This window comes from Dryobates pubescens, chromosome 38 (genome assembly GCF_014839835.1).
Source record: "Dryobates pubescens isolate bDryPub1 chromosome 38, bDryPub1.pri, whole genome shotgun sequence".
NCBI lineage: Eukaryota > Metazoa > Chordata > Aves > Piciformes > Picidae > Dryobates > Dryobates pubescens.
In genome coordinates this window covers 3,038,384-3,062,353 of record NC_071649.1, presented here as the reverse complement: position 1 = coordinate 3,062,353, position 23,970 = coordinate 3,038,384, and the positions used below count along the sequence as shown (strand labels likewise).

The following is a 23,970-nucleotide window of genomic DNA, read 5'->3' as shown; positions in this document are numbered from 1 at the left end:
ATGTTCCTGTCTTTTTTACTTTTATTTACCTTATTTTCTTATGTTCTTCTAAAAATCTTGACTGCCTGGCTAGTGAAATCACTTGCCCTTGCAGCTGCACTTGACCCTTCTGAAGAAGAAGAGGCAGTGATGTGTTCTCATCAAAAGAAGCAGTGGCTCCAGAATGTTCCCTCTTGAGATTTCAAATAGACATGATCATATCCTTTTCTATTGCTCTAAGATACAAAATACAACAATCACTTGCACTGGAGCACTTCAACCAGAGATGTTATGTCTATGAAAAAAATCTGGTTGGGAAGGTTCTCAGCTACAGTGTTCAGTGATTTTTATCACTGTTGGTACACTTAATAGTGAGATCTGATCCCCCCCCCCCCCCCAATATAAATTGACCTGAATCCTTTTAAATAGATGTTGATTGTATTTGATAGACTCATTGGATAGTAATAGTCTTTACCAAGACAAAATTATCTTCATGCTGTCATTTTGCCCTGAATCATAGAAGCGTAGAATGGGCTGGGTTGGAAGGGGCCTCCAAAGCTCATCCAGTCCCAACCCCCTCTGCAGTCAGCAGGGACATCCTCAGCTGAATCAGGCTGTCCAGAGCCCTGTTCATCCTCGTGGAATCATGGAATCAACCTGGTTGGAAAAGACCTCAGAGATCATCAAGTCCAACCTCTTGCCTTACACCCAACACCTCATGACAACTAAACCATGGCTTCAAGTGCCACATCCAATCCTCCCCTGAACACCTCCAGGGATGGCGACTCCACCACCTCCCTGGGCAGCACATCCCAATGGCAAACCACTCCCTCCGGGAAGAACTTTCTCCTCGCCTCCAGCCCAAACTTCCCCCGGTGCAGCCCGAGACCGTGTCCTCCTGTTCTGGTGCTGGGTACCTGGGAGAAGAGACCAACCCCCACCTGGCTACAACCTCCCTTCAGATAGTTGTAGGGGATTTTGGATTCTTAGAATTCTGGAGCTTTAGGAAAGTGCCAAATATCCTCATCAAGAATTTGAATCTCTTCACCTACGTCTCATGTTGAATATCTCCAGGGATGTTGGTCCAACCACCTCCCTGGGCAACCTGTGCTCCACTAATAGACTCTAAGATTGTTTTAGTATTAAAATAATATAAACCATTATAGAGAAGCTCTGGCAGTGGTTTTAAGATTTACTTCATTTTTAACTTTTTTTTTTTACTCAATTCAAAATTTGATCTCTGCTTTAATTTGAACTGGTAACTATGCAGAGAGATAACAACCCAGTTACAATCAGCATCTTTCACATTTTGCATCTTGTCAAATTTAATGAAGGAAAAAAAATGTATTTGAGCTGTGTTCACTTTCCCATCAGATTTGTAGCTGGCTGAGCATTTGTTTCCTTTGTTCTTGTTTGAGAGCTGTAATGGATTATTATCTGTTACATAATTGTGGGCAACCCTCATCACACACACTTCTATTCCAGTTGACACATGCACTAATCTGATAGAGTGGAATGTTAATCTTGATAATGATAATTTCTGATGTTTCCACAAAAGTTTTCATCCTGTAGTGTCCAAAATGCGCTGTGCCCAACTAAGTCCTACCACACCTTGTACAGAAGCCTCATTTCTGTGACAAAGCTCATTTTGGGCATTGGAATGAGCTTCCCAGGGAGGTGGTTGAGTCCCCAAGCCTGGATGTGTTTAGAGGTGGTTTGGATGTGGTGCTTGGGAATATGGTTTAGGGGTGAGCCTTGTAGAGTAGGGTTCTGGGTTGGCCTTGGTGATGCTGAGGGTCTGTTCCAACCTGAATGTTTCTGTGATTCTGTGGTACACTGAGAAATCCCTTTGCCTTCCAAAGCAAAAGATGATGGCAGAACTGCTGCAGGTTTGCAGTGGACAGTGAGGTTCATTCTGCATTCAGCATTTATGTTTGTGCCTCAATTATTACATTGGCAGGCAGGCTGTGACTACCTGATACAGGAAATACTGTGCATGCTCAGCCTTGGGGTACAGCCATAAGAAAAAATGCATATACATAGCCTGGTGTTCAGCACCAGCTATGCTGGGCATGCTTGCCAGATCTTATTTTGGATTCTATTTACAGTCTGAGCAAAATGTTGCTCTCAGTGCATTTTCAGTGACGTTAGTCAGGAAACAGCTCATGATGGCTGTATTCAACAGCAGAGCAAAGGGAGACAACAGTAACCTGAGGCAAATCCAGCAAAGCCCTGAGAGCTGTAATACTCATCCCATGGGTGGAAAGGCTAACAACTGGACTAACGAATTCAGGAGGAAATTCAGGTCAAGGAAGTTCTGGGAAGGAAAGAGGTGACTGAAAGCTTCCTTGTATCAAAAGCCCTTCAGGAAAGAAAACAAACTAAAACCCAACAAACAAAAAAACCCAAACCAAACCAACAAACCCACACACACAAAAAACCCCATCACCAACAACAAAACCAAACAAATAAACAAAAACCAACCAAAAAACCCAAACCCAAGATCTAATGTAGTGACCCTATGGGAGATATTCAAGGTCAGACTCAACTAGGCTCTCTGCAACCTGATCTAATGGAATATGTCCCTGCTTACTGCAGGGGGGTTGCACTAGATGACCTTTGGAGGTCCCCTCCTACCCAGACCATTCTATGATTCCTCCTGTTCCACCCTTGAAGAGGCTGAGAAAAGAGGCAGGTAGAGCTGACTGGTTCAGTTTGATTACAAGAGACCTTTCTGAGTCCAAGAGCCATCAGGAAGAATCTTAATGACTACCCAAGGGAACAGAATTGAGGTTAAAGCAAAAAAAGTGGAAGAGATTATATTAATTGTCATATATTCATTATCTCTTTAAATATTTGGAGGATGGTTACCCTGAAAGGATTTAGTGCACAGCCAAATCACCATTGCTGCAACCCATTGAGCTAGTGTGGGGCTTTCATGCTATGGTCACATCAGACAGGGTCAGTAAATGGTTATTAAATGGCAGGAGTTTCTAGGAGCATCTGTGCATTGCAGGAAACGGTGCTGCTGATTCCACAGGCTGCTTTTTATATCCCATTCCTATAAAAAGTGAGAAGGAATCATACTGCCAGCAGAGATGTAAAATCAGGTCGGGACTGTCGCTGGTTATTTAAAGGTATTGCAATGCTTTTTGTAAGTCTGAACATATTACATGTTGTATCTTGGAGAAATTCCATCTTTTATAATTACATCCTCTTTTCCCCTCCTCAAATGTTTTTTGCTGTCACCAGAGGATGCAGCACTCTTCTTCCTCCTGCTCTACCCTGCTCTGGGTAGCAGTGTTTTGGTCTCACGGTGAGCTCTCTGAAACACAGATTGGAGTCGCCCCAAAGGCAGCGTGATCTCTGCATCGCTCCCCGTGGCACTGCTGAAGAGGGAGAGCAAGAGGGTTTTGACATGAAGAATCAGGCAGAGGTTCCACTTCTCTCCCTGCTTAAATACAAGCACAAGTCTGTTGGTTTGGCTTCCTCCACCATTACTCGTTCGCCACAGTATAGCCACTTCCTGGAGCAGTGGGAGGTTGATGCTTTCAGCTCCACAAATGCTTTTAGACTTTTTTTTATTCAAAATGCAAACCACCAGTATCCTATTAGTCCTGGGAGTGCTTTCAGAGCATTGGCTAGCTTGTGCTTCCAGTTTGAGGACCTGGTGATTGTAGCCCTTACATGGTCTTGACAAGCAGAACATGGAAGGGGGGTTGGGGATGGAGTTCCTTCATTAGCTGCTCAGTGAACTGCCAAGACTGGACTGAAAGCCAACAAGGGAGGTGTGACTATAACCAAACCACCCAGCCACCTGACAGCAGTTTAGTATCATCTTCTCTGCTACTGAGAAGTGCCTACATGGCTATTACTTGGAAACACAGGCAGATACTCTACTGGAGTAAGAGAGAATGGCCAGCTCAGTGGAATGAGGGAGGTGGTGGAGTCACCAAGCCTGGATGTGTTTAAATGTGGTTTGGATGTGGTGCTTGAGGATATGGTTTAGGGGTGAGCCTTGTAGAGTAGGGTTCTGGGTTGGCCTTGGTGATGCTGAGGGTCTGTTCCAACCTGAATGTTTCAGTGATTCTGAGGAGCACGTGTCTGGTGTTTGCAGTCTAGTAGCCAACGGTGGGTGGTAACAGATATTTGAGAGGAGAGCCTAGTGAAGACAGCCACAGCACATCGGGCCAGATGAACCATGCCAAGAGTGCCATCACGATGGCACTAGAGGGTTATCCTGTTGCCAGTTTCCATACAGACAAAACAGACTTGACCAAGAAATGAAGAGACTATTTCTTACCTGGAATACTCATAAATTGGACTGAGGGGCTTGAGGAGAAGGTTAATCAGGTTTCACTGCAAACGACAGAACCTTTTTGTCTATGTCTAATACTTTCTTGCGACATTCAGTCTGCATCCACTTGGAAACTGGACTCTCAGTAGTCTTAATTCCTTTTTCCCTCAAGAGCCCTGCTTTGGTGGCACCCAGCCTGCTTTCTCACTGCTCTCTGCCTTTCTGGAAAGGTATTAGTGGTTAAAATCTGTGCCATTTATCAGCAGTGTGCTCTGCTCCCTTGCACCTCCTTTGCTCAGCAGTATGGGATGGTGCATTCACCAGGCAGCCAATAATGACATCTATAGCTCCCTTTCTCCATTTTAATTCTTATTTTTAGTCTAGCACATGCATGGAGGTCTGACTAGGAACAACATCTTTTGATTTCATACCTTCCTTTGGGTGAAATCCAGCTCTATTCATGTACCTTTTTTGCACTCAAATATATCAGAGGAATGAATGCCTGTACCAGAAAAAGAAGGTGAAGAACACGGCATGGACCAAAACTCCTTTACCAGCTTCATCTTGCCACTGTGGAGCACTTCAGCAGGTGGGACTCGACAACACAGCAGTGTGTATATATTCCTGGTGTAGGGAGACACTGGGTTGCTCTTATCATACCAGCTGCAGCCAGAGCCTCAGGAGAACTGCTGGAGGCCCAGCACAGAGGATTGCTCAGCATCATCACACCCTGTCACCACCGTGTGTGCAGCCAGAAGCACAGCACCCATACGGTCGCCCTCAGACCACCCATCTTGGCAGTGATTCCGGGTGGCGTTCAAGCGCCTTTACACAGTGCAAAAACTTCAGCTGAGGGCTGGCTCTCATGTTTTATTCATCCAAATTGCCTTCCCAGAAATTTACACTCATCTCTTCACTAGTGAAGCTGTTCCATTTCCTCTTGCTTTAGCGCTGTGCTGCAGTGCTCACATTTCTGCTGAGTACCTTCACTTAAAAACTGATTGGCAACAACCACGAGTCCAATCTCAGTGGAGTGAAGCAAGGGAGATGTAGATTCATCTAATTTGATCAGGCTCTTTGGCGATACCAAGTGTTTGATTTCCCCCCCCCCCCCCCCAGTTTACAGTTCCTGTGGAAGGAAATAAAAGAAATCCAGCTTCTTTTCCTTTATTTTTTTGTTGTTTTCGCTTTTTTGGGTAAGATTTTCGGTTTGACTCATCTTTCCCAGGCTAATTGTCAAGAAACTGACAGATTAGTCGTGGTTGACAAGTGAGTAATTGGGAGAAGAGAGGGAGTGCAGCAGGTGTCGGTACTGATTTGGTAAAACAACAACAACAACAAGAAAAGAGAGTAGAGAGTGGTATGATAAGTCACTGACACAGGCATGACGTTGCAGGCTTCTCACACAGCATGTGTGGAGGATTTTACAACACTTAGAGCATTAACTCCTTACCAGCCACTCGAGATCGGTTCCAAAGGTGACCTTACAAGTTCAGCAGAAGAGGATGGTTTTGAGCACCTGGTTCACAGCACTAACGGGGAGCCAGACAAAAACTAGTGGCTCACCTGTCACAGGGCTGAGCACACAGAACAGACCTTGCAGGGGGCAGACCCCACGCCCTTGTCCTGGCTTGGCTGAGCTAGGCTGGAGCATCAAAGAAGGATGGCATTGCCAGAGCTGGATAATTCCATCCACGCCGCTCTGCTAAGGTCTCCACTGCCCACAGCTGCCCTAATTTTCCCAAACTGTGGCTCTGCCCAGTCTCTGCTCATTGCTAAGAGGCTGATTTTACTGCAAAGCCCAAATCTCACTTGCTGAGTGGAAGAAATGAGCTTTGCACCTGGAGAATCCCTCCAGCTCTCATCAGAGCAGTCTAAGACACTGCTGCATTTCAGAAATCAAACCCTTGGAAATATTTTTTTTTTTTTTACTAACCTGCTGAATCTGCTCCTCTGAGCTCTGTGTTTCCTTGCTTCAGGCCCAATTGTCACTGACGCTGCCTCAACAGCAAGCAGTGGGCTCGACTGATCTCAGTGGTGGTGTTAGGGACAACAGGCCAAGCAATGGGCTCTACTGGCAGATGAAGATGCACTTTTGCTCTGAAGCAGCTGCACAAATAGCATTGCAGCATTTCACCCTCATTGCCTGCTCAAGATTTCAGCATCTTAGGTGCTCCCTTTCAAAAAAAGAAAGCCTTTCCCCTCCACCTAACTGCTAGTCCTGACAATTCATTGGGGATTCAAAGAAAAGATTATTTTTCTTTCTTTTTATTTTTTTTTTCCCCTAGCTTGTGCATAGTTATTAAGACCACAGATGCTGCAGAGCAATTTCTGCTCTGGCTTTCTTCCATATAACCTCCAGTATCTTGAAAACTTCCCTTCAATTTCACACGTGGATTATTTCAGGTGGAGGGAGCCTGCCAGGCAGCTCCATGTAGCGACTCTGTTTCTAATGGAAGGGGCTGGAAGGGAAGCCCTCTCCCAGAGCTCCAAGGTCCTCTCTGACTCAGACCTCAGCATATCACCTCCAAACACCTGTACCACTAGTATAGATCCACTAAATGAGATTTGTTTTGTTTTGTTTTCAGCTTACTTTCCAGATGTCAGTATTGCTTATTGGAAACATGTTTGAGTTCCTTGTATTCTGTTTCCTTTAAAGGAAGGAGGCATCTCCACCAGCCATGTGGAGCAGCTCCTGCACTGCAAAGCATGTGTCAGGTGTGGAGTGCATCCATTCAGCCTTTCACAACGTAGACCTTGATGCAGCAGCAGGGAAGAGAGCTGACAAGCACCTTTGCAGCAGATTTAAATCAGAGGCAAAACCTCAAGCAACATAAAGCAATCTGAGCCAGCCAGCAAAGTCATGCTGACCTTCTGCCAGTACTACTGCAGCCCCAAGGTTTACTTCAGGTTCCTCATCCTCGGGGATGACAGCATTGGGGGAAGCCAGCAGGCCCTTCCCGATGGCTGCCTCTGCTCCGTCGCTGCCCGGCGGAGTGTTATCGCTATGACAACCTACACGTATAGGATGTGCACGGCAGTGGGAGCTCCGGCTGACCTTACTTGCGTGTGCATGGCCCAGGGCTGGGCTTCCCTAACCAGGAGGGGAGCAAAGAACACGTGGATCCACAGGTGACTCTCCCTGGACGCTGTCCTGTTACCTGCTATCAAGTTTGGGATGTAAGGCAAGGTAAGAGCTGTAGGAACACTGGGGAGCTATCATTTTAAATCATCTTCTCAGGGACAAGGTAAAGGGGAAGCTTCATTTTTCTGTCCTGTTTCTATAGCCCTTCTTCAGGAAAAGACTTGCAAGAATATAAATCTGCCCTTCAAACTCTGTCTTCTCCAGCCTGAGCAAAGGTAAAACACTTCCAAAGCTCAGGCACACTCTGTCTCTGCGTGCATGTGCACGCACACGTTGCTTTCTTTCACTACTATGACAGCACATGCTTCTCCAGAGCTATTCACAGCGTTAGAAATACAACTCCTCCCTCCAGTGCCCCGTGTGCGGTTGCCTGGCTCGGGCTCTCTGCTTCCAGTCGCTCCCCTCCGAGCGCGGGGCTGGCGGTCACGACTCTGCTCCAGGTCCCCGCGCTGCGCACGGGGGGAAGGAGGGTCGGGCACAAAGCAGAAGCAGGCACGCAACTGGGCTGCGGAGCCATCGATAACTTACTCGCCTCGCAGCTGAATTGCATAGGGGAGGGGAGGGAGGGAGGAAAGAGGGGGAGGAGGAGGGGGGAAAAGGAAAATCCAGAGAATTCTAGTCTTGCAAATGTAGTGAAACCGAGCGGACGGAGTTCATTTGCTCTAGAAGAGCAGAGAAGAAAGAGGGCATTAAATGAAAAGAAGCAGGAAAGCTCTGTAGCTCTCTTCCTGATAGTAGCAGCGTTTGAGAGGTAAAATGATTCCTCCGAGCAGCACGACTGAAGTCAGCGTGGATAGTGTGGAGAAAGAGAATGAAGTGGAGCAGCCCCCATCCCCAGCATCAACTACAAGCCAGGAATCAAAGGTACTTAGAGAATGATTTATTTTTTAAAAAATGTATTTATTTTTTCACTCCTTTCTTGTTTTCAGGAGAGATGTGTTCGCTTTGATTTTTATTTGGAACCCTGTGCCAGGCTCAGCAGCAGAGTGCTATGAGCCACCTCTGATTGCAGTGTCTGCCCTGACACTCCTCCTTCTGAATTCTCCTTGTCACCTGGGCAGTTCAGGCTCCAGACTGGGAGAATACCTGATTTGGAGATGGTTGGGGATTTTCCCCTCATTATGGTAGGGGTCTGGGAGAGTGGTAGGGCTCAGAGAGGGGATCGATGCCAATAGATGTTCTTAGCTGTTTTCACAGCAAGCATCAGGTCATTTAAAGGGTTTTGTTCATGGTTGGAAAGATTGATTTTTCTCACATCTTCAGAGAAGAGAATTTTGCCTGGGGGCTTGTGGTGTTTTACCTGCCTCACCTTCTCTGTCAGACACATCAGTGAACTTTCACTGTGCAAGGAGCCAGCAGCTGGAACAGGATGTGACAGTTTTGGCACAGTAATCCTTATGTACACCAGCCATAAAAGGATTTTTATTTTCACAGCCTTTTATTTGTTTATTATTTTTAAAACATGGCTAAGTTTACATTCCTGAAAACCAACTTCCAGCTGAAATGGCATGGCCTCTGAATTATTAATGGACTTGCTTAGGAAAAGTTTTTCTGCCTGCTGGTATCCTACTTGGAAGTTAGAGAGGTAAAAGGAGAAATGCAGTAACCTTATATAATGAATGTTCTTTGTAGCTTAGCTGGGTATTCCGGTTCCACTGATCCTCTATTGCTTACTTATAAATTGATACCATGATAGCACCTGACAGAACTTCCTGTGAACCTCATGGTGATGCCATGTGCTGAGTAGACATGTAAGAACAGGGAGGTTTGTGTCATTAGGAGCTTACAGCTGGCTAGAGCATTAGGAGGCAATGCATGAGCAAAACAGCTCCTTGACAAGGGAAGGTTTGTGCTGGCCTGAGTTTAAAGGCAGTGGCTGTCTGGGGCTGATGTGGGAAGACTGCTAGGTTATTCCACAGTTCTAGCTGGGTTTCTGGAGTGAGTCGAAATGATCTGTCTGTGTGGGTAGAGCTCTGACGTGGCCTTGGGATTTTTTAATTTGATTTCTTTAAAATTAGATGCTACACTCCCAAGAAGGAGAGCTGAGGTGTTACCTGTGTAAAACAGGCTCTTCAAAAGAGAAAAGCTCTCCCAGAACTAGTCACTGTACACATTCAGTACTACTGGGACATCGCTGCAGTCTTCCTGGTTAATGGGAAACAAAAGTAAGCAGGTTAGTGGTTTAACCCCAGACTCTAAAGGGATCTGGTTGATCAGTACCTATGTCCCCCCCAAGGCCGCTTTTCTTGAATTGCTGGCTTGTTATTTGTCTAATGGGAAACTCAGCCTCTCTCCAGTGAGGTCCCAAAGGCACCTGCAGCCTGCACTGCCCTGCCAGCACCAGCTCCTCATCTGTGTTAGGCTGTGCACGGGCCCTGGTGGATTGCATGCTCCCCGTACTCCCAGTCGTGGTCCTCACTCAGTGCTGGGCAAGTGATTACGAAGCTTGAGGTGCCACTCACATGGGCAGGCACTTGGTTGCAACGGTGCATGAAGGACTTTCCCAGTGGCTCACAAAACACTGCACCCAAGATGAACTGACCAGCACAAACACTGCACAGAGAGAAAGTGCTGCCTGTAGGGCTCCTGCTCACTGTTTGTCCATCCATGTGCCTGCCAGGATGACAGTAGCAGTTAGGCACTTGTGGCCAGGGAGCAGAGAGGCTACAAACTGGTTTATAATCAAATGTGGCTATCATCAGTTGTGGCAGTCTTAGGAGAATTTGGAGCCATGCACTGGAAGAGGCAAAAGCTGTGACTGTGCAGCTGCTGTCATGACTTGCATACAGGTATTTGTAGTGAACACATCATCTGCACACTTACAGTATGGAACTGCAAACACGAGCAGAAAGCACACTGTGCTGTCGTTTCAGTAGATGGAGTCAAGAGAACATTCTGATCACAGAGGTAGTGAGATAAGCTTGCTTTTTTCAGTCCTAGTAAACAGCAGGCTGATTTCATAAAGATGCTGTTTGTGCTTGGTTTTTTTTTCCAACAGAACCAACGTGCTTCAAAAGCCAAAGACTTTGACAAAGGCATAAGTTAGTGCCTGCCAAGGGCCTGTGAGCAAGCTTTTATCCCACAGTGTTCCCTGTTGAGGGAGCTATCCTGTCATTCACAGAGGGCTAAGCTTGCTTCAAGTACTCTCCGTTGCATAGGTTAACAAGTTCATGTTTGCTGCAGTTACTGCAGAACAGTTTGTGCAGTGTCTAATTACCCCACAGTGACTTGTTTCTGTGGCTAAACACTATTAGGACTCCAAATATAGGAACAGAAACAACGTGGATAATAGCCACCTTCAAAGTACACTTGAAAACATTTCAACAGAAAAACCATTTTGTAAAACTGATGTAGAACTAATGATGCAACAAGCTTGCTGCCAGTCCTGTGTAATCACAGACAACCGTGGCACGTGGTTCCTTCTGCTACTAAAGCCCCGGAAAAAGACTTATCCAGCACACTCCAGGCTGTACTTGGAAGATGGCACGGAGGAGATACTGCAATTCCTGACTAGAATGTGCTTGAGAGGAGGAACTTCAGGCTACTAGGTGAAATTTGGAAGAATGACTCTCAAGTTAGTCATACACCCCTGTCATAGGGGAGCAGCTCAGTTTAGTAAATGCTGAAACCTCCCACCACCCTTTCAGTGCATGTGTGCTGGTGAGCACCCACAGCTGCTGAAAGACTAGACTCACTGAATCACAGAATGTATCTGGGAAAGACCTCAAAGCTTATTCAGTCCAACCCTCAATCCAGCACTGAAGGGTCAACATCAAACCGTGTCCCTAAGCACCAGGTCAACAAGCCACTTGAACACCCCCAGGGAGGGTAACTCCAGCAGTGCCCTGGGCAGACCATTCCAATCTTTGAGAACCCTTTCTGTGAAGGAATATTTCCTAGCACCCAGCCTGAACCTCCCCTGGTGCAGCTTGAAACCCTCTCCACTGGTCCTGTTGCTTGCCACCAAGGAGCAGAGGCTGCCTCCTCCTCACTCCAACCTCCCTTCAGGTAGTTGCAGAGAGCAATGAGGTCTCCCCTCAGCCTCCTCTTTTCCAGAGAGAACATCCCCAGCTCCCTCAGATGTTCCCATACATGTCCTCCTTCTCATGAGCACCACTAACGCCTGGACTTCAGTATACCTCCCAGAATGAGGAAATGCAAATACACTTTCAGTCCACCACATTTCCTGGGCCCGAAGAGCAAGCCCATTTACATGTTCTACCTGCACTTACCTTAATGGTATATTGCTCTATAAAGTCCTTTGGTTTTTATGTCCCCCTTTACACATAGCACCTCCAGTGCTCAATACTGTAACTTCAAATAGGTGTCTGAAGGGTAGCAGGCACGCTGCAGCTGAGCCATCCTGTAGCACTATAGATACCATTGCTCAGCTAAAAGTCATCTCTTGAATAGCTAAGCATGTTACAAACCTATTAATTAGTTTATTAAATTAATTTATTGGCTCTTGAAAACATTTTCTTCATACCTAAGTATGCCTTGAGTGGATATCTCAAGTTTGTTAGGGTAATTTTCTGAGGGTACCATGTCTAGATCTGTAGTTGTTGATCTGATCACACTGCTATGGTTGTAGTTATGGCTCCCACCTGTTTGGGTCCCTCACATCTGGTTTCCAAATTACCAAGCTGACAAAGCCTTCTGTAGATTTACAGCTCAGCAAGGAAGGAAGTCATTAACTAGTGAATCCTAAGGGAAAATTTCCTCCTGGTGGTAACCATCAAGGACACACTGCACACTTGCACAATCACTGCCTTAGCGATAAAAGAAGAAATGTAGTGCTAGCAATCAGAGATCACATTTCTGATGTCTTCTATGTGAAGACACCTTGGGATTTAGCAAAGAAAAATAGAATTTGAAGGAATGTGTGTGTAAAGAGATGTTCCTACACCTGGCAGCATTTCTTTATGCTTGGCAGAGTTGGCACATAACTCTGTTAGTTTTGTCCTTCTCGTATGGAAGTGTCATTTCTCTATCAAGAGGAGAGAGCCCATTTCTGACTCCGTGAAGTGTAAGACAGGTGATACTCACTGTGTTGTGAATAATGGCTGGGACTATTCATAGCCAGTAGTGTATTCCTTTGAAAATTCTTTTACCATTTTAAGTCCTAGATATGGTTTGAGCCAACCATATGCTGGGATGCACCAAGAGAAGTGTGGCCAGCAGGTCAAGGGAGGTGATTGTCCCCCTCCACACTGCTCTCACGGGACTCCCCCTGGAGCACTGTATCCAGCTCTGGAGCCTCTATTACAAGAAAGATGTGCCAGAGAAAGGCCACAAGGATGATCAGAGGGCTGGAGCTCCTCTCCTATGGAGACAGACTGCGAGAGTAGGGGTTGGTCAGTCTGGAGAGGAGAAGGCTCCAAGGAGACCTTATTGTGGCCTTTCAGTACCTGAAGGGGGCTACAAGAGAGCTGGGGAGGGACTTTTGAGGGTGTCAGGGAGTGATAGGACTGGGGGGATGGAGCAAAACTAGGAGTAGATTCAGATTGGATGTTAGGAAGAAGTTGTTCCCCATGAGGGTGGTGAGACACTGGCACAGGTTGCCCAGGGAGGTGGTGGAAGCCTCATCCCTGAAGGTTTTTGCAGCCAGGCTGGATGTGGCTGTCAGCAAACTGATCTAGTGACCATGGGAGGGGGTTGGAACTAGATATCTTTAAGGTCCCTCCCAACCCTAACAATTCTGTGATTCAGTGATCTATAATGTTTGAGCTAGTACCAAGAGAATCAATCAGCTCTGCTGATCTTCAAGTTATTAGTGCTCAAGTCTGTTAAACACCTTTCAGTCTCCCTCATACACCCCTGAAGGGTTATCAATTCCTGCCCCTGCCATTGCAGGCAATCTGACATGTACAAGTTTCTTATGTACAAATATCAGTGGATATCTACAATGACCAAATATTCATGCCACAGCTTTACCAATTTCCATCTATGCTTTTTCCCTCTGCACCACAGATCTATGGGCTTAATAAATCACTTGCACTCAGGTCAGTTAGGTGAGTTGAATAGCTGAGATGTAGGGGAAAGCGAAACCAACAAACCGATCACACTAGGCCTCCAAATAAATGAGGCACCTGAACTATGTATTTTGCATCATAAAAGAGCCTTCTATGTGCTGTTCAAGGAAATGCAGAGCATTATCTTTAAATTCAGGCATGGAAGTTCAGGAGGTGTGGTGCAATTGTCCAAATGCTAACAGACTTGCTGTGTAGTAGATGAAAAGTTACTGAAAAGTAGCAAATCAAGGGAAGGATGAAACATTGAAGTGCAAGCTGCAAGCTTAATTTATATTATTTTAGGTTGGACTTGATGATATCTGAGGTCTTTTCCAACCTTATTGATTCTATGACATCCCTGCTCTGGTCAAGAAGATTGAACTTACTTTCTTCTGCCCTGCTGGTCCAATTGCTTATAGGAGATGTCAAATCCAGCTGTTCATATTAGATTGTGAGGTAACAGAAACAGCTTAAAACTCCTTGGATTTCTATTGGGATTGTGTGGGATTTAAATCAGGTAGGATTTGTGCTCCTCTGTTAGACAGAGATCTTCCCCAGTTAAAGAGTTAATACTTTATGAGGCTCCATAGATGGTTACTCATCAATTAATATTTTAAAAGGGCAGGGAGTATGGTGTACAGTTAGTGTTTCACCCTCTGCACCAGTGATAAATACCCAGAATGTAAACTACTGCTGTAGTCTTCAAGGGAATACCAAGCAGCTTAAAAAAGTCCTGGGAAGGGAGAGGACAAAAAGGGTCCATGCCTCTGCATAAAATGGTGAGTAAGGGGAAGAAATGAGCTAAGTGGTTTTATGTCTTTTGATGAAGTGTGAGGACAAATTGCATACAGGAAGATTTCATTAAGAGCAGGAAGGTAATACTTTATCTGTAACTGCTCAAGCAGACTTGTTCTTGTCTTTAGGTTCATTTCGCCTTTTCCTTCTTTCCTACTCTTTTTCTGATTGAAACGCTCTGGTATTGGTCTTCTCTTTGATATATACATGTCAGATCAGTTCCCAGACACCTCGGGGTATCTGAGGGAAAACAGAAATGTCATCAGTTCATTCTTTTCTGAACATGCTTTCAGCATTACCAAAATAAAGAATGTCTCTTACCTTGCAGTGACTAAATATCCCACGATGGAAATCTGCTGTGGCTAAAAAGGGATTTACTGAAAAGCAAAACAAAGAGAGTTCTTTTCAAAGCTGGAAGACAGTCCACTCCTGCCTTCTCAGTCTCTTAGGCTGTATTCTATTTCATAAGCTAATCCCATTGATCCCATAGGTTATGCCACTACTTTTAAAAGGCTCTCCCAACACCTAGATTCTCCTGTAGCAAAGGAGTGCCCTCCGCTCCTCGCTCCCTTTACTTCCAGCCTATTTCTGGCCAGCTTGTGTGACACTGTAATTTTGGATAATGTTGCTTTAGCCTAAACATCTCTTTTCCATTCTTGGTGCAGGTTTCCAACATGAAGGAACAGACCTTCATACCTCTTCCTAGCCTTTGATTTTCTGTACTAAACAAGCCAGGCTGACATAAACTCTGCATTGTTCATCCAATTCTAGTGGCAGTTCCAGGCACCTGTGTTCTGAAAATTCCTTCTTGAGCAAGAGTGACTGAACTTGTGCTTGCTGTTCTGCATGAGACCTTGTAGAGTATCAGTAATGCTTCACTAACTTTCCCAAAGTCATCCTTTGGACAACCAGAGGCTGACCACCTATTTTTCAGCCATTTTCAGTGGCTCCAGGGTACATTTGTCTATCCTTAACTAGAGTGGTTGGAATCCGATCTCAGGTGCACAAGCTTGCTGTTCCACGGCTGAAGTTCATTACATTTCTGTGACTCCATCCCTCAAGCCCTAGGCATCCTCAGTTTTGGCAGTGCCTCCAACCTCATGCCAGAAGCAAATGGCCTTATGTCATGCCTCATCAAACTCTGTAATAAAAATGTGGAGAGCAAGATTCACCTCAAGATTAGGCCAGCATTATTATTTGAAGAACTCCAACAGCCTTGTTTCAATCTTCTCCTTTCAGCAGTAACCATCTCCTAATGAGCTTTCCTTAGAATTTCTTCACTGCTTCCCTTCTCTTCAGTCTTGACTAATAAATTCCCTTCTGATAACCTGTTCAATAATTTTAATGAAACCCACATAGATAGACTCTCTCTTTGACCCAACACATTTTCCCTGTTGAGACAATTGTTTTATCTTACAATTGGTCTAGAAGGATCTACTTTTTATTTCCTTATTTGTTTTTATCCAAGTACTACTGAGGTCAGCTCTACAAACCTGTATTTCCTTGCTTTTCATGCTTCTTAAAACAGATTTCTGTTCTACTTTTTCACTTTGTGTCATTTCTGGTTTGGTAAAGCTTCCTGAGGAAACTTGTTCCTACACTTCCAAAGTCAAATTCTGTGGTGGAGATGAACCAGTTTCTGTCCTCACTTCCACCTCAGCAGACAAATTGAACTGCTGGTTTCATGTCCCACTGTCCATTTCTGCCACCTCCTTTCTATTATTCCTATTATTTTGCCTGAGGATCACTGTTCTGGAAAAAAAAAGAGGAGGAAAAAAAGTAAGATGAAGTGTTTGTTGAAGTTCTTAGTCAACCTTTTATCACATCCTTACTGTACTACAGCCTGTTTCTTCCTTTTCTATTCCTGACCTGAATCAATCCATTGACATTTCCTTAAATACCTTTTGCTAGGACTTGCTCAGCTTTCCTTGACATGCTTAGACCTAAGGAGCTGTGCTTGAAATCTCCAGTTCTCTTTGTACACTACTGCTGGGTTTTTGCCCTCCTTTTTCTTTCTCTTATTCCCCTCCTCACCATTCTCCTTTTGGACCTTCTGCTTATTCCAAATTTCCTGTTTGAGGTAACTAGTTTCATGCAGCTTGCCTGGAGCAGACATTCATAGAATATTTTTTATCTCATTTCTTTTCATACTCCAGGTAGTGCTGACAGGTTTGCTTTGAAGGAATTCTGTGGCTCTTACACATCCAAGTAATTGGCCATTTCTGATCAGTGATGTTTGTCAATGAAGCATGTCTCTAGCTTCCTACCTCAAACCTAGCAAAGGCCAAGGCTGTTCCACAAATCCATGGCAATCTGTGTTCATCAGCCCTCAGCATTTGCAGAGGGTCAGCATTCCTTAGCAGGTGCAGTAAGCTGTGCACAGAACTATGCTGCTTTCCAGACCATTGCTAAGACCTTCATGCCTTCACCTAGACCCTAGCTTGTGTCCTTTTGAGTCTCCAAAGTGTGACGTGCTCTAAAGAGAGCTGAGAGTGCTGAAGGCTCGGAATTTCTTCAAGGGAATACAGCATATCAGAAACTGTCCCCTTGAAATCTAAAACATGGCTTAGTGGTTCATTTTTCCTTTACATTTAATTTAATTTAACTGGAAATACTTCTCAGTCACCTGGTAAAATCAGAATTTCCTGTATGAGTGTTGTGTGCCTGTTCCTCTTGCCTACCTGAGCCCTTGCTGCATGCCCTGGCTAGGTAGAAGATTGCATGTTTGATAAATTTGTGCTCGTGTTTGCCAGGTAGAGGAATCTTCCAGATGTGAGCACATGGATGGAATATTCTTAACCCAGTTAAGAATAACCCAGTTGAGTTAAGCTTCCAGTTGCACAGGCCAAAATGCTCATTCAGTGTTAAAGGAGCGCCGTCTTTTCCAGGCAAGTGAAGGTCTATGCTCTACCTGAAGCAGAAGTAAAATTTGCATGTTCATTAGCAAAGAGAACCAGCTGTGAAAACAAGAAATCCATGTGTCAAGGGCTGAAACAACCTCACCTTGTTTTCCTTTGACATATGCCTCTGCTTGAGGAACCTGCTTTAGTTCAGTAGATCAATTGATACAAGATAAGCTCCATGTCAGGGAATTCAACTCAGGAACCCTGCAAAATATATTTCCAATGAAATGTAGATGACTTCTGTCCTTGACAGCAGCAGGTCAGTGTGAGAGATGGCTTGTGCATCTTCCTGTTTGGTTTTGTTTATAAAAAAAAAACAAACAAGGAAGAGAGTCTCATGTCTGTAGTTGTGGTGGGTTGAAATTACTTCTCCCCCCCCCAAATAATGTGGAGAAGACTAGCCCCAAAATAAAGTTGCCAGACCAGCTCAGTTGGGGATGGAAGCAAATGAAGCTCTAGTTACAAGCAAAGCTGAAATCTGGAAATATGAAATGCAGGGAATATGTACAAAATATACAAGACATGTACAATATAGAGTTATTTACAATTTATAAACAACACAGAAACTCCTCAGACCCCCTGAGTGGATTCAGGGGACTCATTCACCTCCTCCCTCCCTCCTTTGCATCGCCTCACACGGTAGTCAGAAGAGAGATTCCCCTGACAAGGCCACAGGAGGGAGAGAGGAGTTGCAAGCAGATGCAACAGAAGAAGAGAGAGCAAGAGCGGTTTCTGCCTCTGCTCTATATCCCATTACCAATCCAATGAATTCTACAGACCTTAGCATTATTTTCCTTGTGCATCCAATGGTCATTTACTTTGCTTTCAGTCTTTGCAGTCAGGATCTAGGCTCAAGTTCCCCCTTCAAACTGTAACAGTAGTCTTGCATCAATGTGCTCTGTGTTCACAGAATTTTTCCTTTGGACAGGTCAGGACCCAGTTTTTGCCTGATGAGAGCAGTTTGATGATCACTGTCAAATGGAAGTGGAGTTTTAGAGGCTGCAGTGGTGAAACTTGAAAATGCCATAGCTCTACTCCATTCTGGTGAGACCCCACTGGAGTACTGTGTCCAATTCAGGAGCCTTTAATACAAGAGGAATATGTAGGTGCTGGAAGGTGTCCAGAGAAGGGCCATGAGGATGATCAGAGGACTGCAGCTCCTCTGCTGTGGAGACAGACTGAGAGAGTTGGGGTTGTTCAGTCTGGAGAGGAGAAGGCTCTGAGGAAACGTAATTGTGGCCTTCCAGTATCTGAAGGGGGCTACAAGAAAGCTGGGGAAGAACTTTTTAGGGTGTCAGGGAGTGATAGGACTGGAGGGAATGGAGCAAAACTAGAAATTAGTAGATTCAGATCGGATGTTAGGAAGAAGTTGCTCCCCATGAGGGTGGTGAGACGCTGGCACAGGTTGCCCAGGGAGGTGGTGGAAGCCTCATGACTGGAGGTTTTTGCAGCCAGGCTGGATGTGGCTGTGAGCAACCTGCTGTAGTGTGAGGTGTCCCTGCCCATGGCAGGGGGTTTGGAACTGGCTGATCCTTGAGGTCCCTTCCAACCATGACAGTTCTGTGATTCTATGAATAATTCTGAGGGAAAGGTGTTTCCCAGCCACAGGAGGCTGCAAGTTCCATGTGGAATTGCAGACAGAGTCCTTCAGGGGCGAGCAGCAGCAATGATTTGAGTGCTTTGTTTTCCTGCAGACACAATGTGCTCCATTTCTGAGTGCCATTTCAAAGTTTGATTAAAATGCCACCCATGCACTACATTATTAATACAGATCATTTCAGCAGCCTAGTGTTCTGAATGGAAAGGCAAAATGAAGCTGACCTATAGTAACTGACGATTAGGTTTAATTCAGAAAGAAGCAAAATACTAGAAAGTGGTATTCACAATGCTATTTAAATAACCATTTAGGTATTTTTTTGTTTTCTTAGCTCATTCATCACACTAAGGGAAAGAAATCTTTGCTATGGAAAGCTCATGTGAGAGAGAGCAAAGTGAGCCTGTAGGTTGTTACAGCAAGTACTGTTGAATGTGATCTTAGAAACAGAAGTGCATCTTCATTATCCCTATATTGAACTTTATCTGGTTTTTGTACAGCTTGCTCATGGATAGGGAAGGGTGGCATCAGCTTTAGGTGGCCAGGAGTCAAGATATCTGGTATGACACATACAAGTCACCTCCTCAAACACCACATATTTGTCACTGATTTCATAGAATCAGAGACTGTTTAGAATAGAATAGAAATAACCAGGTTGAAAGAGACCTTGGAGATTATCGAGTCCAACTTATGACCCAGCACCATCTAATCAGCTAAACCATGGTGCCAAGTGCCTTATCCAGGCTCTTCTTAAACACCTCCAGTGATGGTGACTCCACCACCTCCCTGGGCAGCACATTCCAGTGGGCAGTCACTCTTGCTCACTCTTAGGGGTTGGAAGGGACCTTCAGAGATCGAGTCCAACCGCCCTGCCAAAGCAGGATCACCTAGGGCAGGAATTTGCTAGCATTTCCCCTGCCAGCTTAAATGCTGTGGTAGTGCTTCTCAAAGCAAACAAACAGAAAGGCTTGGAAATTAACTGAGAGGCTCAAAACTTTGACCTGGCCTCAGTTGCCTTCATGTATACACAGGGTGAGAAATGGCCTTGGTCTGGGCATCTCTGCCCTCACAACTAAACAAAAATGTATTAGGCAAACAAAGCAACACAATAAAGCTGAGAGAATGCCCCTGTCTCCCAGGAGGTTAAATGGAGGATCCAGTTTTGAGGACATTCACATCCATGTGCATTTTAAAAAGTGTACCTACTGTTATCAACCAGCATCAACCAACTCAAGGATCCATCAGTCACAACTTTTGTTGTACTTCTTAGTGTCCTCATTTATATTAAGTGTGTGCAGCTCTTTCCTCACTTCTGTTCACACATCCTCTTTGAATTCAAACTATCTAATGAAGGAATAATTTACAAATAGACACGAGGTGACTTGTAATGGTTTGCCAGACATGTCTGGTAATGAAATGTGTACTTGTCACAGGATCACAGGGTCAGAGGATGTTAGGGGTTGGAATGGACCTCTAAAAATCATCAAGTCCAAACCCCCCACCAGAGCAGGACCACAAAATCCAGCACAGGTCACACAGGAACACATCCACAGTATCACAGTATCACCAAGGTTGGAAGAGACCTTGAGGATCACCAAGTCCAACCTGTCACCACAGAACTCATGACTAGACCATGGCACCAAGTGCCACGTCCAATCTCCTCTTGAACACCTCCAGGGATGGTAACTCAACCACCTCCCTGGGCAGCCCATTCCAATGACGAACGACTCGCTTGGTGAAGAACTTTCTCCTCACCTCGAGTCTAAACCTCCCCTGGTGCAGCTTGAGACTGTGTCCCCTTGTTCTGGTGCTGGTTGCCTGGGAGAAGAGACCAACTTCTATCTGGAAGCTTTTCCCTGGCTGCAGTTGAAATTTTTTAGTGAAAAGGGGGGGGAAAAAGTACCCTAGGTTAAACTGTACACTCTTACCTGTAATTAGAGAGCAGGTTAGGCAGTAAAGTTAGTAGTTCAGTCTCCCTGTGTTATAAATGGAGCACAGAGCAGAATCATCTTATCAAAGGTGATTTAGAGGAAAAGCCTGCCTTACATGCTCTAAATTAGCCTCTCTGAAGGGAAATCTTTTTTCCATCGACCATAGGGGGCAGCTACAGCCGAGTTAAAAGCTTCAGTTTAAGTAGGGTGAACAGTGCTGTGAAGCTGTGAATTTGTCAGATTGAGGGCTTGACCTTTGCCTACAAAATCTGGTCAGTTGTCTGTTCCCATGGCACGTTAGTCTGTCTGACCGTCCCCACCTCTGCCCGCAGCTCTCTCACAGACACTTGGAAAGGCTGCGGTTGTGTTGTGTTTTGTTTTGTTGTGTTTTGTTTTTTCAACATGGAACAAAATCATTCAAACTTTGAAAATTTTTGCCAAGTGGAAGTGCTGTTTTGCAGCCAGCCCTGTAATGGAAAGTTCTGCACCTATGACAAAAAGAGAGAAAAATGTGAGCCTATCCAGGCTTCAAAGTGCAAAGTGCTGCTATTAAAGTGCAGCCACAAGACAAATGGTGTGCCAGCTTTGTGACGTATGGGCACACAGGAGCCTTTGGCAGGTTCACAGCAGTTAGATCTCTCTCCTGTACTTAGTTGCACTGACAAATGGACTTCATTCTCCTGGCCCTTAAAGATCCAGATGAACAGTTCACTTTTGTTTGTTTGTGCACCCACTCACTCTCCACCTTTCAAGGTTTCTCTTTATTTCCCCCTCTCTATTCCTCTTCTCACCCAAATGCTTTAATCCAGGACCAGGCTTTCTGGTACAAACAAAACTTTTGTCTTTACAGGAAAAATAAAAATAAAAATCCAGGTGTCCAAGCTTAGTCATGTTTAAAGATTCTTGTTATGAAATGGATGGTGGTTCTTCTGGTAGGGGCAGGGAGCTTTTATAAACCCTGTGTGGATGCTAGCACTCCTGCTGCGAAGCATGCTCACAAAAACTCCCCCAACTCTTCAGCTTGCACTTCCCTTTTCACCCATCCCCAAGCCATGCTTACTGTATCCACAAAGAAATGCCTTAAACTGAATTTTACTTTGCTCTGGTGAGACCTCACCTGGAGTGCTGCAGCCAGCTCTGGAGCTCTCAACACAGGAAGGACATGGACCTGATGGAGAAGGTCCAGAGGAGGGCCACAAAAATGATCAGGGGGTTGGACCAGCTCTGCTATGAGGACAGGCTGAGGGAGCTGGGGGTGTTCAGCCTGGAGAAGAGAAGACTCCAGGGAGACCTAATAGCAGCCTGCAAGTACCTGAAGGGGGCTACAAGAAGAATGGAGAGACTGTTGGCAGAGGCCTGTAGTGACAGGATGAGGGGCAATGGCTTCAAACTAGAGATTTAGATTGGATGTTAGGAGCCAAGTTCTTTACCATGAGGGTGATGGAACAGTGGAATGGGTTGCCCAGGGAGGTGGTTGAGGCCCCGTCCCTGGAGATATTCAAGGTGAGACTGGACAGGGCTCTGGGCAACCTGATCCACTGGAGGATGACTGCAGAGGGGGTTGAACTGGATGAGCTTTGGAGGTCCCTTCCAACCCAGACCATTCTATGATGATAGCTTCAATACATTGTCTGGTATTATATGATCTGTTCCTTGCACATGGATGCCTATTTCTATCTTGTTCTCTTTACCTGTGTATGAAGCAAGATATACAGAAATGTAAAACTCAGGCAAAGAGGTGACAGTAAGCTTTTCTTATGCAGAAATGTTCCCCTGTTTTCTTAGTCTCCTTCTTTCTGGCTAGGCAGTTGAAGACAGTGCTAATCAGATTCCTTTTTAACTGCACTGCCAGTGGAGGGCTGTTGAGCTCCTGCCTCTGCAGCAGCTTAGGCTCCTACAGACTTCCCTGGGCTGCAGCTCTTTGCTTCAATAGCCCTGGCCTTTTTAGCAGTCCCTGCCTAGTACCCCAAGAAAAATGCTCTGGGCAAATGATTCCTTGGAGATTATCAAAGCTAGAATGAATGCCAGCAGCTGTAGTAGACCTACTTGAATCCTGCCAGAATGTAGATAAACTTAAAAGCGTTTCACAAAGATTCAAAAAATGACAGCCAAGCCTTTAAACAGCAATCTTACAGGGTGATTTGCCTTCAAGGAGAATTCAGCCACAAGAAGTAGCCATTCAGTCTGGTCAAAAAAAAAAAGTCAGCCCTTTTTTAAACAAGAAGAGAAATCTAATCTTTTTTTGCCCTGGGGCTGCAGGGAGCATGCTATAACAAATACAATATTCCTGAAGTGGCATTAGAGGTAATGTCATTTGGTCTTTACTACCAGCTGTGGAGTTCCAGGGGGGGGGAAGAAAAAAATATCTTCTTTCCATGAGTTATCAACCTTCCAGTACAGTCACACTTGGAGCCACTACTGCATATTAAAAAACCTCAGACAGCAACTGACAGGAGAAAATGAATATGAATCTCAGAAGTCAGCACTGTGCTTGCTCTCCAGTTCAGCAGTGGTCAGTAGCTCTCATTTCTGCTGTTAAGATTTCACACTCCTTACTCAAAGCTGCTCCACTGATAGTAAGGATCATGCCTACTCTTTTGGCAGAACAGGGCAGACAAAGAGAGGTCCTTCATGAGAATTCACCCTCATACATATGATTCTTACTCTTTACAGCTCTCTCTCTGTCCTAACTTGACGTTTTCCTCTTCTTTCTGCTCTTCCCCTCCTCTCCAGGGAGGTGGTGGAGTCACCATCACTGGAGGTGTTTAAGAAGAGACTGGATGAGGCACTTGGTGCCATGGTTTACTTGATTAGATGGTGTTGGTTGATAGGTTGGACTCAATGATCTCAAAGATCTTTTCCAACCTGGTTTATTCTATTCTATTCTATTCTATTCTATTCTATTCTATTCTATTCTATTCTATTCTATTCTATTCTATTCTATTCTATTCTATTCTAATCCTGTCTGCCTGAATCCCTCATGCAGCCCCATGCAATGCATTGTTCCTGTTTAACTCTCTGTTTGTGTGAGACAAGAATTCAGTCTTGCTGCTTCAAAATCCTTCACATTCCTGTCAAACGAGCAGAAAAAGTTAAATCTGTTGGTATCTTCCACCAGCTCTGTTCTCTCTCTCAATACCAAAATGAGGAAATTTGTGTTGGTTTGTTTCTTCATTTTTCTTGTTTTGTGGGTTTGAATTAGTATTATTATTATTGTTGCTGTTGTTATTAATAATATTAATGTTAATATTATTAATATTGTTGTTGTTATCTGTGTTCAGGCTTTCATTAGCCATAGTTTAGATGATTCTGAGG

General features: G+C 44.8%; 1 protein-coding gene across 1 annotated transcript in view; it reads left to right on the top strand.

Moving 5' to 3' along the window:
- The first annotated feature begins 8,035 nt into the window (after positions 1-8,035).
- Positions 8,036-23,970, top strand: part of STAC (SH3 and cysteine rich domain) — a 74,158-nt gene continuing 58,223 nt past the window's right edge. The window contains exon 1 of the mRNA XM_054177124.1: positions 8,036-8,285. Within this exon, the coding sequence (XP_054033099.1) occupies positions 8,178-8,285 (108 nt within the window). The 5' untranslated portion in view covers positions 8,036-8,177. The remainder of the gene's footprint in view (positions 8,286-23,970) is intronic.